The sequence below is a fragment of the Crocodylus porosus genome, unplaced genomic scaffold (genome assembly GCF_001723895.1).
Source record: "Crocodylus porosus isolate Cpor-Errol unplaced genomic scaffold, CroPor_comp1, whole genome shotgun sequence".
NCBI lineage: Eukaryota > Metazoa > Chordata > Crocodylia > Crocodylidae > Crocodylus > Crocodylus porosus.
The window spans coordinates 124,985,380-124,998,975 of NW_017728931.1; the positions used below are offsets into that span (position 1 = coordinate 124,985,380).

General features: G+C 43.4%; 1 protein-coding gene across 12 annotated transcripts in view; it reads right to left on the reverse strand.

The window, feature by feature from the left end:
* Positions 1-13,596, reverse strand: part of MAGI2 (membrane associated guanylate kinase, WW and PDZ domain containing 2) — a 1,214,455-nt gene that overhangs the window by 98,443 nt on the left and 1,102,416 nt on the right. For 8 of the 12 annotated variants that reach the window (XM_019543629.1, XM_019543624.1, XM_019543625.1 and 5 more), the window contains 2 exons: positions 4,411-4,603; positions 3,261-3,347 (listed from right to left, as the gene is read on the reverse strand). In XM_019543629.1, the coding sequence (XP_019399174.1) occupies positions 3,261-3,347; positions 4,411-4,603 (280 nt within the window). The remainder of the gene's footprint in view (positions 1-3,260; positions 3,348-4,410; positions 4,604-13,596) is intronic. The other 4 variants (XM_019543630.1, XM_019543628.1, XM_019543627.1 and 1 more) reach the window with 1 other exon arrangement.

Genomic DNA, 13,596 nt, shown 5'->3' on the forward strand with positions numbered 1-13,596 from the left:
CCAGGATTGAGGTAAGACTAACTGGCCTATAGTTTCCTGGGTCCTCCTTCCTCCCCTTTTTGAAGATGGGAACCACACTGGCCCTCTTCCAGTCCTCTGGTACCACACCAGAGCACCACTAGTGCTTGTACAGCCATGCCAGGGGTCCCACAATGACCTCAGCTAATTCCCTCAGTACTCTGGAGTGGAGTTCATCCAGATCAGCTGATTTGAATACATCCAGTCCCTCTAGAAGTTTCCTAACTAGTTCCTCACTAACCCTTGGCCTAGGTGCACCTCCCCTGGGGTGTTAAGGGGGCCAGAGCAGGGGTGGCTGTTCCGGTCCCTGCTCAGGAAAATGGAGACAAAGAAGTCATTAAATAGGTTAGCTTTGTCATCTGGTGTGATTACCAGATTTCCTAGCGTGTCTTGCAGGGGCCCCACGTTACCTGGAACCTTCTTTTTGCCCCCTATGTATTTAAAAAAGGACTTCTTGTTGTCCTTGATCCGGGAAGCTCATCCCAGTTCTGTCTCCGCCTTGGCCTTCCTGACTGCCCCCCTGCAGCCCCAAGCAACTGCAGTATAGTCATCCCTGGTGATGGCTCCTCCCTTCCATTGGGTGTACGCCTCCCTTTTAGCTAGAAGACATTCCCATATGCTTTTGGTGAGCCATGGGGGCTTTTGCGCCCTCCTGCCCCCTTTGATCCATGTTGGGATTACTTCCCTTTGGGCTTGGAGGATCATCTCCTTAAGGAGCAACCACTCTTCTTGGACACCTGGCTCCCCTCCCCTCCAGGACCTCAGTGCTTCACCGACTATTCTCCTTAGCTCACTGAAATCCACCCTCCTGAAATCTAGGGCTGCAGCCTTGCTGCAGGCCTTTCCCACCTTGTGCTGGATGGTGAATTCCAGCAGGCGATGATTGCTGTCACCCAGGTGATCGAGCACCCGCAGCTCCCTCACCAGGTCATCGCTGGTGGCCAGCACCGGGTCCAACAAGGTGTCTCCCCTGGTGAGGCTGTGCACCTCCTGGGTTAGATGGAGGTCCCGCATTCTGGCTAGGAACCTACGTGAATGGTCAGACCTGGCTGACCGCTCTTCCCAGCCGATGTCTGGAAAGTTCAGGTCACCCATGATGACCACGTCCTTTGACCTAACTACCTCTGTGAGCTGACTTAAGAAATCCTGGTCTAGCTCTTCTCCTTGGTTGGGTGGTCTGTAGTAGACCCCAACCGTTAAGTCTCTTTCCCCTCGACTGCCTTGTATTCTAACTCAGAGCACTTCTGTGTGCTTCTCCTCTGACTCTGTGCTACCTGATGAGGATGAGTATTCCTCCTTAATGTAGAGTGCCATGCCCCCACCTTTCCTCCCTGTTCTGTCCCTCCTGTACAGCCTATAGCCCTTGATATTCATCGCCCAGTCATGCAGTCGGGCTGTAACAAAAAGAAAATTGTCTTTCTCTTCTAAATGACCAGGAGCTGGCTTAGCTAGAAATGAATGCAACAGATTGCTATGAAGTACAGGAAAAGAATGATGAAGGAGGGAAAGAGGAGTTTAGATGGCTATTAGATTTTCATCAGAAATATTTAATTTTGCTTACTCTTCTTGCAAAGAAATAGCTTCTAATTTCTACATGATTTCAACTTACACTCCTTCCTAACAAAACAGGTTTCAGGGTTGGTAATGTTGCTATGTCAGTTCTGGAGAAAGAGGCAGTTTATGATTCTGTGGCCAAGCCGTACAAAATATTCACGTCAAATCTTAAACTCCTTTTGGGTGATGTCTTCTAACCTCAGATTTTGCTAATTTTCTGACAACTCAAAACTGGTGAACATCTTTCTACCCCATCTCCTAGAGAAAGCCCTTGAAGACATGGAGGAGAGGAGGGATTCTCTTTGCAGGTTGGAGTTTTTTTTCTTTAACTTATGAATAAAATTGCTGGGCTGTGTTTGAAACTGAAGCCAACAATAACTGCACAGCCCTTGTCTTGAGTCTGTGGTTTGGGAGTGCGTATAATGGGACCACCTAAGGAGATTTTTCTTTTTAGGGCCCTTCCTCTACACCTATTCTGTTTATTCAACCAGTACTGCCTGCAGCTTGTTCTTTCTCTCACGCTTATTTGTTCCTTTTATTTTCTTTCTAGAGAAGCTCAAGCTTTCTAAGTACTTTTATGCTTGACTTCCACAACTTCCAGATATCATTCACAGGACATGAAACTATTAACCAGACAGAGGAGAAACATATTTGTGAATGTCAGTGTATTAAATATTCACAACATTCAGCATGAATCTTTTCAATTGTTATGTCAGGGGAAATAAAAAGGAAGCCATTTTTTAAAAAAAGAAGCAATTCTTTTTTTTTCTTTTGTTTTTGCAAATTCCAGTTTTCCTTACATTTCCCCCCAAGTATTTCTGATTTTTCCATAAAGCAAACATGTTTGCCACGCAGAGAAAATTGATCATATTCTTCTCTCAGTTAAACCTGTGGAAGCCTATTGATCGCACTGAAATTGCGTAAGTTAAACTTAGATGAGCATCAGACATACCCAACAAATACAAAAGATTTATTTGTTTGAAACTGAATGCATAGATAATCCTTCCAGTTACAGTGTGCAGGTAGACATCTCTGCATAAACCCTGTTTCTTGCAGAATCAGGGCCTTAATGTTGTACATCAATATGAACTGAAAGCATTACAAAACTGTAAGACTAATTGAAAGCACTGGGAAAATACTTCTGCAACCTACTTCTTGATGTACAAGTATTTTACAACATCATAAGGAAAGCTCAAATTCTTCATATTGCACATGCCCATTTGAATGATAAATTCATGCCAACCCAATCAGTCTTAGGTGTGATGTGGGCGAATATATTTTCATTGGTTTTGTATTGTTCAGCTTATCTCCATGTAAATTATGCCTCATTGTTATTTAGAGAACACATAATATATTATAATTAATTTAACATCCTCTAGGTTCATAAGCAGGTAAACAGTAACGAGTCAGACACTATATTTCTCAGTGTGTCACTATCAAGGCTAAAGAATAATTCAGGGTGTTTTACCAAGTTAATTCAGTCTTTGTGCCAGGAGTGCCGGGTGGGTAGTAGAACCTCTTACAAAGTTTTGCACATAATATATGGCAATCAAACACCAAATTACAACTACTCTGTATTACTGCTTATCATTTTCTTGCCTGCACCCTACCTCTATATAGGCTGATAAGATCTGCCAACCCCTATGTACTTAGGAAACTAAGTACTTCACATATGTTTAGTGTATTACCTTGGTTACTGGCCATTTTCCTAGAGTTTGGGGAGCTGCTTGGCGGTGTTGTGCCAGGTTGGAGGGAGGGTTTCTGGCTGCAGGACTCTAGAGTCAGTAACAGAAGAAAGTCAGTCCCAAGATGGGGGAACACTGGCACAGAACTGACAGCATGCCAGAAGTGGGAGATAGGGACTATGAAGAACAAGAATTGGGTTGGGAACATAAACTCTTTGGCTCAAAGGGGTGAGCAAGGAGGTAAAGACAAGGGAGATGAAGCAGGGAAAGAAGAAAGACTCTTTAGTGGATGGAGAAGGAGGAAACAGAAGGGTTGTTAGCAGGATTTTGCTCACTTTTGATCCCTCAGTAAGGTGCACCAATGACAAGTGCGTTCTCAGGGTTATATTAGATTATTAAACACCATTTTCTCTCCACATAAGCAGAGATCTTAACTGAATGAAAACAGAACGCTTACTAATAGATGCTGCTGGATATACGTTTTAAAAAATCCCATTCTTTGTGTTAGTAGCACCTCGTTTGTTTCTGGCTGAAAAAATTGTAACTAATTTGTCTTCCATTCTGAATGTTGTTTTAAATTTGTCACCTGAAATGGTTGGAGAGAGGAACCAAAGTACCCTGTTCCTAGGATTTATTTAAATAACACTAAAAGGCTTGAGCCAGCTCCCTTGAAGTCCATGGCAGAATGCTAATTAACTTCAGAGGGGGCACAAACTAATATCAAACTAATAAAAGGCACCTTTTCCTTAAATAGCTTAGTCTTCGAGCCTGTTCCTGCTTGCCTTACTGACATGGATGACTTCAACAAGACCAGTGACATAAGCAAAGCACTGTTTGGCCCTAAAATAGCACAAATGGGGAAGACACGGGACAACACAGCATGTTAAAAACTGGAAAGGCTCATGACATTACACCAGGAAAAGCAGTGTTACTTCTTGATTCTCTAAGAAGGAACACTGTGCTGCACTGTTTGCATGACAAATGCTGCCAGGGGATGGCACACAAAACTTTTCTATTTTTTTTCCCTTTAAGATAGAAATATTTATATTGAAGTTATTTATTTATTTATTTTTAAACAGTATCTAAATTACTATGCATCTTACTAATGCAGGATAAGGCTGGTTGTTTTTTCCCCAATCTCCTTTTAACATACCTGTTGATAGCACCTTTCTTCTCACAGTAAGATTCACTTGCCCATTTCGGGCTGCATTATGCATGAGATCAATCACATATCGGTGGGTTTTGCCAGCTACTGGAATCCCATCTACATATACCAACTCATCACCAGGATGCAGACGACCATCTCTGTCTGCAGAGCCCATTGAAATTACAGCTCCAATCAGAATCTATACAGTAAAAAGAAAAAAGGAAAAAAAAACAACACAGGAAGGTTAAAGACATACTCAGACTGAAGCCTGCCATACCGTACCTAAGATTTTGCTGGAAGTTCATCTTACTTTTACTTCTCTGTTTAAATTCATGCTTGCATGTCATATAGGGAAACAGTGTGAGAACAAAGGCCATGGTCACTCATCACGCTCCATTAGAAATGTCATTCTATTTGTCTGAAAAATGAGAACTACAAGAAACCTGAGAGCTCTAGTCTTGTAACATTTACATCAAAACTGCATCTCAAAAAGTAATATATTACTTCAGTCACAAGTGATTGGGTTTCAATGCAGTAGTTATAGCATGAAGTACTAAAGTCTGTAGGAGGTCTGACTAGATGAACACAATGAGCCCTTTGGGCCTTAAAATCTGAAAACTTGGGTACTGCCCACCCAAGTTTCCTGACTACTCTGCAGTATAAAACAGCTCTTATGTTTTACCTGAAAGGTGATTAGTGATGTGTCAAATAGTCCCTGGAAACACTTTGCACCTGCTTTAGGGTTCTTTAAGAAAAAAGATCCTGAGCAACTGCTATTACTGATGATAAAATTTGTTAAAGAATGAGCTGACTGACAAGAAAAAGAGGAGAAATGTTAGATATTTCTGTGTGGATGGTATATTTAGATTATGGACATGCTTAAATATGCATTTAAATGTAATCCTGTAAACCCAGCGGAAAAGGAATGCTTAGAAGATTCTAATGACTTTTTTTGCAGATATATTTTTTCCAGCTGCATCTTTTGATGATGTATTTATTTCAGGGGGGATAAAATCTTCCAGACTTTCTCTCTTGTTTAAATCTGGGGTAAGCACTGGATGATGAACAGAAGAGGAAAAGTAGCCAGGGGAGGGGAGTAGGGCTGCTCAAGAATTAGCATAGCCCAAAGTTGTATTAATGTCTGAGCAATGCTTCCCCTGCACTCAAATTTAATAGCACCCATTGGGGGAACCTATAATTGTGGCTCCTCTGGAGATACTATGCAGACAGGCACTCATAGGAGACTCTCAAGGGCTAGGTTGTGGGTCAGATTCATAGAGTAAGTATTTCCACAGCAGTGACCTTGATCTCCGACAACCATTCAAAGTTTTGCAGGGTCTGAGATGGCAAACTCCCTCAAGAAAAAAAAAATGTATTTGAAGCAAGCTTCCTATCAAGAACCTTGTAAAGTTTTCCTTCTCTCAGGTCTCCCAACAGTCCTCTTTTGTTTCCAAAATGTCGCAAAAAGAAAAAAAGTCACAGCTTTTTCCTTTTTCCTGCTGTTTTCAAGTTCCCTTTAAGTTGTGCCAAGCTGAGTTCCCAGAGATTTTCCTTTTAGATATTTCATTCTGTTCTTCAAAATGCTGAGAAGCATCTCAAAGGTTTGGAAAGTACTTTGTGCAAAACCCAACTATAAAATATACATTTATGCTCCTTTACTGGACAATAAAAAGCAACCCAAAACTATGTTTAGACAGATCTCCAAAGCTTTTCAAAGGGTTTTGATTTTGTGTCTCCAGTGAGTAAGGATTTGCAGCTAATTATCCAGGACGAAAATGTTTGTTAACTCACTATAGTTTGAAAGATTAGCATGGGAAAAATCTGTTCCTTCATTTATAATCAGAGTACTTTTCACTTACTTTATATCAGAATCCATGCTGATAAAATATCAAATAGTCTGCTCTCTTGAACCTTTAGTCTGCCAGTAGGAAGTAGAACTAGGAGTGCCATTAGTATTCATTGGCTTCATCTACACAAGACGGTGACTGCACAGTAACTAGTTACTACTATACAGCAGTGTTGTGTGGCACAAAGTGCAACGTGATGCTACTACTGCACACTAGTAATGAGCTACTGCACAGTCAGTGTCACCTAAAAGCCATTTGGTGACATTGATATGTAGTAACTGTGATTACTGTGCAGTCATTCAGTACTTGTGCAATTACTAAATGACTGTGCAGTAATGACTGTGCAGTCAGCATCTCATGGAGACATAGCCAGCTGTAAGTTATAGTTGTATACTTGCTCCCTGAAAATATTTGAGCTTCATATCTGAGTTACAGTTAGGCATCATAGCAATGGTAGCTGAATACCTATAAATGAACATTTTGTTACATAATAGATCTTCTTGCCTTTTGATTAAAAATGGTCTTTCAACAAGTTATGATTCACTGGGTGCATCTACATATGCATTAAGGCATTTTTTCTAATGTGCATTAAATTTAGTACCTCTATTGTGAGGTACTAAAGAAATGTGCATTAGGCTGCCTTAATGCTCAGTAATGAAAGCACACCATTTTCAAGTAGGCTATTTTATTGCACATTAGCATCACTGCATGTTTTTTTATGTAATGCTTTAATGCGCAGAAGTATAGGCTTCTGTGTATTAAAGCGCACGTGTAGACTCACCTGCTAAATAATCATCATACATGCATAATGATTTTCAAAAGCACTAAAATAAGTAGTGACTGATAGAGTTAGGAACTGAACAGTGGTTGACTTGTCTCTTATCCTGTCTCTGACCAGCATTACCAGATCCACCAGCAACGTAAAAAGAAAAGACATTGTAGACGATAATGGAATAATTTTTTCCATAGAAAGAGTTTTTTTTCAGACCCCTGTCAGTTAGGAGTGTTTTAAACCCTGATGCATGAGAATGTGTATTCCTTACTTTGGAAAAAAGAGTTTTCTATCATGTTCAATACATAAACCAGCATTTTGTTTCTGTTTTTTGTCTGAAGTTGTGCTTTGAGTGGTTGTATTTGCTGACCTATCCACAAGGTCATTCAGGCCTTTTTCTTGAGTATTTCCAGTTAATTTAGTATTGGGTATACTTTAAATAGTTGCTTTCAGTGCCCATTCCTTCTTTTTTGCCAATATGGTATTTCATCTGTCCCTACAGAACCCATTTTCCTAGCCTTCTAGGATCTCTCTGAAGTTTCCAACAGGCTTTTTTTGAGTGTTGACTAAATAATTAATTATTTTTTATCTCAAAACATTGCCATCCACTATTCATATCCTTTCAGATCATTAATAAATTTAGGCCTAACCATGCAGTAGCCTAATAACACTGCGCAACTCATCTCTACTTTATAAATGTCTTTGTGCATACAAAGCAAGCGGAGCACTTCTGTTGAACAATTTCTTTCTAAATTCTGGTATCAGATGGACAGTATAACCTGAAGCAAACTCTACTAGGGTCCTACTAAAGTGCTGGCATCATCATTTTAAAAAAAGTTTGTGTAAATTGCTTTTCATAAAAAGGTATTTCCTTATGTTAAGAAACCCAATGCTTTCTTTAAGAAACTGAAACTACCAAGACAAAAGCCAATGAAAATTTCCTTTTGTTTTGTGTTACCAGAGCATGCAACAGGGAAGCTGAAAAACAATATTTCAAAATGCCTTGCTGCACATTTCAGTGGAAATGAAGTGATTTGCAGGTGCCTTTCCTTGTCTGAATGTGAAAAGCACAGGTAACTGCAGATGGGCTGTGCATGGGGGAGCAAGGAGTCAGTGAAGGATTGGAAATTTAAGGTTGAAATGTTTCACTTAAAATCTGAGTTGCATGGACATTATGGAAATATTAGGTTTGTCTTCTTTGCAGATGATAAGTTTGATGATGCAAAGAGAAGACAGTCAACAGAGAGATTTTCATACTATTGGAATGATGACACTTTCCTATAGATTACAGGGTAAAATTGTAAAGGCCTCTAATTTTTATTTTTAGAGTGACTTTGTATTTAGGAGGTTAAGTTCTAATGCATTTCAATGAGGCTAAGTTGTCAAAGTTTTTTTTGAATATGGGGTTTAGATTCTAAAATCCCTGGGCAAGGTTCAAAGTGCTTTTGGCACCTGAATGGGACTTAGACAAAGTTTGGGGAACTAAATTTTAAATAACAATTCAAAATGGCATTATGCCAGCAGCCACAAAATTCATGAGAAACCCCCATGCTGGACTTCAGACTTCTCTAGTTACTTATAATACAATCTCTGAGCATGTGCAGCAGTGAGTCAGGGGAAGTGTTTAGGCAGGCCTCAGCATTATGCTCCAGCCTAAGTTCTGCTGCAATTAAAATACTGCTAGGAAGCATCTAGGCTCCACCTAAGTACCTGGAGAGATTTCCACCATCAGGAAGAATAATAATTTAGCCTAACAGCATTGACATTAGCTTGAAATGAGTGGTGGCAATGCCGATGTTTTATCCAATAACTCTGTAGTTAGAGTATGTGCTCAAGAACTGGAAGGGCACAAGTTCTAGATCCTCTTTACTCTGACAAGATTTGAATTTACAGCTCCCACTACCAAGAGAATGTCCCAACTACCAGGGTCTGAGCCAGGCTAGGCTGAGGCTCATCCATCCCTCCTTTTTGAAACTGGGCCACTGAACAGCCAAGAGTGTGAAAGGCTTGAGGACAGAAGGAGAACAGGCGACAGGGAACCTGGCTCTATGGTTCCCTCTTAGCCCAGGGGTTATGGCCCTCTTTAAGGAGCAGGGAATCCTTGGGGTCTGGTATCTACTGCCAGGGTTATTTCTGTTTTTAACCAATGACTGTCTAATGTAAAATGTACAGATACATCTCAGAGCAGGGGCCACAACCCAGGACTACCCCCTCCCACTGGAGTGCTGTAGCTAATAGACTACAGATATAAACTTCCTTTTTCTTGTTTCTGGGACACTTGCACTTCGAAGTTTGTGAATATCAGCAGAATTTGGGCTCTGAGCACTTTGGTGGCCTGAGTTTTGCGCACAGCCACATGGAGAAAGTCAGTCACCTGCAGGATTAAACAGTAGCAAAATGGCATTTTGGTGCCTAGCTCCCTTTGGGCATGTGCACACTGTGGTGGCAGGGTGCTGCTGTTACCATGTCTCTCATCTTCCCACCCAACATGCTCCAAAACCAGAAATATACTGAAGAGGCTACGCCAGGGTATCACTGTGGCTGGTCTTGAGGCTTTTTGGCTTGGATGTGCTTGAGAGGAGCAGCTGGGGTGACTCTGGAGTAGCCTGACCCGCAAACCTCTGGGTTTGGCATGTGTGTAGCAGGTAGGTCTGGCATGTTCAGGAACATTGGAGCTGGGGGATGGCACCGTCATGGTGCAGACATGCCTTTTGTGGATGATGATTCATATGTTTCGGAATAGAGGAGTCACCATGATATGTCCTTATTTATCAAAACATATCTGTATATAAATATGGGGAAATATACTAGTTTCTTAAACACAACCATGTGAATTCAGATACAACTGTCTGAAATATATTTTGTTTGTATAGTTTTGACTTGATAAGATGTAAATGTTTTCTAAGAGCAGGCCTTTTTATTTTACAAAAAACCACAGCAATAAGTTTTAGAATTGTATGTGTCCTCTTTTTCATGTATCCCCCTGCCTGTAAGACAATTATTCCAGTTATTCTATCATTATGCATCTCAGGAGCTTACAAGGATGTACATCTCCCCTCCGATAATATAAAACTCTTATTTCCGTGTCTGATGGATTATTGGTCCTTAAACCCATCCCTAGTACATGACTAAATGTCCTGTGGCTTTGGGCAGTTTGCATTTTAGGGCAATTCCTGTAATTGGTAGAAAAAAAAGGAAACCATCCTTCCTGGCAGGTTTATTACATTCTATTTTTTTAATTTAGAAAAGATCCTTTTCAAGCTGTTCAGAGATTTGCAATGTAGAATAAATCCAGGTTAAAGTGGATTACAGCACTGAGAGCAGATGAAGTGATCAAAGGTACATGACCAAGGCAATCCATCATGTTGCTATCTCCTCTTTGAGCATGGTACATATTTTAATATGCATGTTGGAATTTTCTCAGTATGTGACATAAGATATGATGTTTTCTAACAGATAATACATGTGTTATTATACTGTGGCTTTAGGCTAGGGAAAATGTTACACATAACTGGTTTAAGTGATCAGGAACCAGTTTAAACCTGTAACAGAACAGAAGTTCAGTGCACATAAACAAGTTTCAGAATGGCTGAAACTGGTTTTAAGTAAACCTGGTTGAATGTAGCAGCAGACTTAACTGATTTCAGTCAGACCAGTTTATGAAACTTCTGTACAAGACCCTTTTCTGGTTCAAATTAAATCAGAGTCCCCCAGCATTTTGCAGCCCTGGGCTTGGCTTTGCTGTCTGCTCCAGAGAGCAGGGCTGGCCCCACCCCGCTGTTCCCTAGCTGGAGCAGCGAGGGCTGGCTCAATGTCCTCACTGGCTGGCTCACTGGCCATCCCAGACAAATCCCTGCTGGGATCTGGAGCCAAGGAGGGGACTTAAACGTCCCTCCCCCCAAGTATGGAGTTGCCCTGCCTTGCTTACTTAGTGCTGGCTGCAACTGTGGATTACAAATCCCAGAGGCACCTGGAAGTAGGAAGAGGAAGTGATGAGCAACCCTGCAGAGTCCTGCTTCTGTGAGTCTGGACTGCAAATCCCAGAGACCTTGGGGGCAGCAGGAAGAGGAAGCAAACACACAGCCCATGTTGGCTATGTGCCAGAGAGCCATGCTTTAGCACTGCCTGGCTTCTAACCTGAGCTACTGCAGATATGTGACTGCACTTCCTGAATCAAAGGTGAATGTCTGTTCATTTGCTTTTTGGTTCAATCTTTGCATTTTAGACTAAACTGCAAAGACTGAATCAATTCAGCCTCAGGCTTTTTGACTGTCTGTACTTAGCCTAACAGAACAGAAGTTCAGTGTACTTAAACTGCTTTCAAAATGGCTGGAAACTGGTTTAAAATAAACCTGGATGGATCAGGTTAAGTGATTTAGGTCAAGCTGGTTTATGGAATTTCTGTCCTAGATCCCTTCAACTTAACTCACAGTCCTCTAGCATCCCAGGATGCTGTCCAGACCTGGGCTGTGCTCTCTGCTCCAGCAGAGCAGGGCAGCCCCACCCCCAGTTGTAAGATCCCTGGCAGCCTGGAGCCTGACGGATTCCCCTGGCTCTGCCATCTCCTCCATTGGGGGAACTGGCCTGGCTTCCAGCTGGGTTAGGACTGCAGGCTTCCCTGTGTGCTGGACACAGCTTGGCTGGGAGTCTGGAGCTGGGGGGGCCCACAAGCTGAGGAAGTGGTGTGGCTGGGTGATTGCCCTGGCTCCCAGCTTGGGTGGGGGTAGTAAAAAAAAGCCCATTGGTGGCTCTCCCCCACTGCCTGGCACAGCCCAGCTGGTGGTCTAGAATAGTGGGAGGGAAGGCAGCTATTTCCCCCCCCACCCCAAATCCCCTCCTCAGCCTGCCTGCTGGCCAGGGAGAGGACATGGCTGGATCATTGTCCAAGCTCCCCATTTCTGGCTCAGCCAGGGGGAGTAAAGCTCCCACTTCAGGCTCCTCCCACTCTGCACCAGGCACAGCCCAGCTGGGGGTCTAGAGCCAGAGGGAGGGAGGCTGTTTTCCCCCACCAACTCCCTCCTCAGATGGGCCCACCAGCCTGGGAAGGGATGCGGCTGGGTGATCACCTTTGTGATTGCCTCAGCTCCAAGATTGGGGGGGAGCAAAACCCCCACTGCAGGATTCCCCACAGCTGGGAGCTGTGACTATCACCCGGCCATGCCCCTCCCACCTGGCTGGTAGGCCAGCTGAGGAGGAAGCGTGGGGTAGGAGGGCCCTCCCATCCAGCTCTGGACCCCCCAGCCAGGCATGTGGTCGTCCCGCAGTGGAAGCCATTTTACCTTCCACCCCCCACAGTGGGGGCTTTACTCCCCTTGCCCAAGCCCGGAGCTGGGGTGATAACCTGGCCACTCCTTGGCCAACAGGCTGGCTGAGGAGGGAGCAGAAGGGGAAAAAATGGATTCTACTTCAGGCTTCTCCCATGTCCTGCACCCAGCACAGCCCAGCTAGGGGTCCAGAGCTGGTGATGGGGATGTTTCCCACCCCCCACCCACTCCCTCCTCAGCTGGCCAGCTGGCCAAGGAGAGAGTATGGCCAGGTGATTGGCTCAGCTTCAGCTCTGGGTGAGGGGCAGTGGAGGAAGAGAGGGAGAAACATCCTGCTTGGGGCTTCCCTCTTCCCCCTTTACCCTGACACTGGGGAGACCCCAGCTGAGGGTCTGGTGCAGGGTGGGGGGGTTCCCTCCACACCCACTCCTCAGTTGCCCTGGACTGAAGAGGGGTCGCTGCTAAGGGAACCAGCTCAGAGCATGGAGGAGAAAGAAAGAAACGCTTCCCTGGGGGCTTCACCCCTCCCTCTTCCCCGGTACCAGGGAGACCCTGGCTAGGGGTCCAGTTGGGGGTGGGGGGTTTCCTCCCATGGCCCCTCCTCAGCTGGCTGGAGGCTGAACAGGGAGCACGTCTAGGGAAAGCACCTGTCTCCTGGCTTTCTACAGTGGCCAGCAGGCTGGCAGGAGTGCTCTAGTGCACCCCCCTGGCTCCCCGCGTGGACCACTGCAGGGATCTGGCTGCATTTCAAGTTTGAAAAGTGAACATCAGTTCACTTCCTTCTCCGTTCAATCTAGGCAGTTTACAGAAACCTACAAAGATTGAATCGATTCAGCCTTGAGCTTTTTGAGTATCTGTACTTAGTCTCATAGAAAAATTTCATTGGTTCTAGTGAGGAAAGGATTTCACTGTGCTGCATAACATTTCAGTATATCTGAAGTAAGTATCTCCCAAAATGAATCATGTTGTTAACAATGGTATTCACTCATGCATGCACTTTCAGAATTAGACTCTTGGTTAAATTTAGTACTCGATCTCTGCAAGTCAATAATTAAAAGATGCCGGCTAATATTCAATCCCTAACAAGGTGAGGAGTGCGCTTTTCTTAAATTCATATGTACTGATTTGCAGAGACACAGTTTAGATGGAGATGCTGACAAGTTGAGGAACCTGTCTTTTTCAATGAATGAACAAGAAAATGTCATTTCTGCTAAGAGTCCTAGTGAGCCATCCCTTTATGATTATAGATTTCATAGATTTCATAGACATCAGGGCTGGAAGGGACCTCGGGAGATCATTGAGTCCAGCC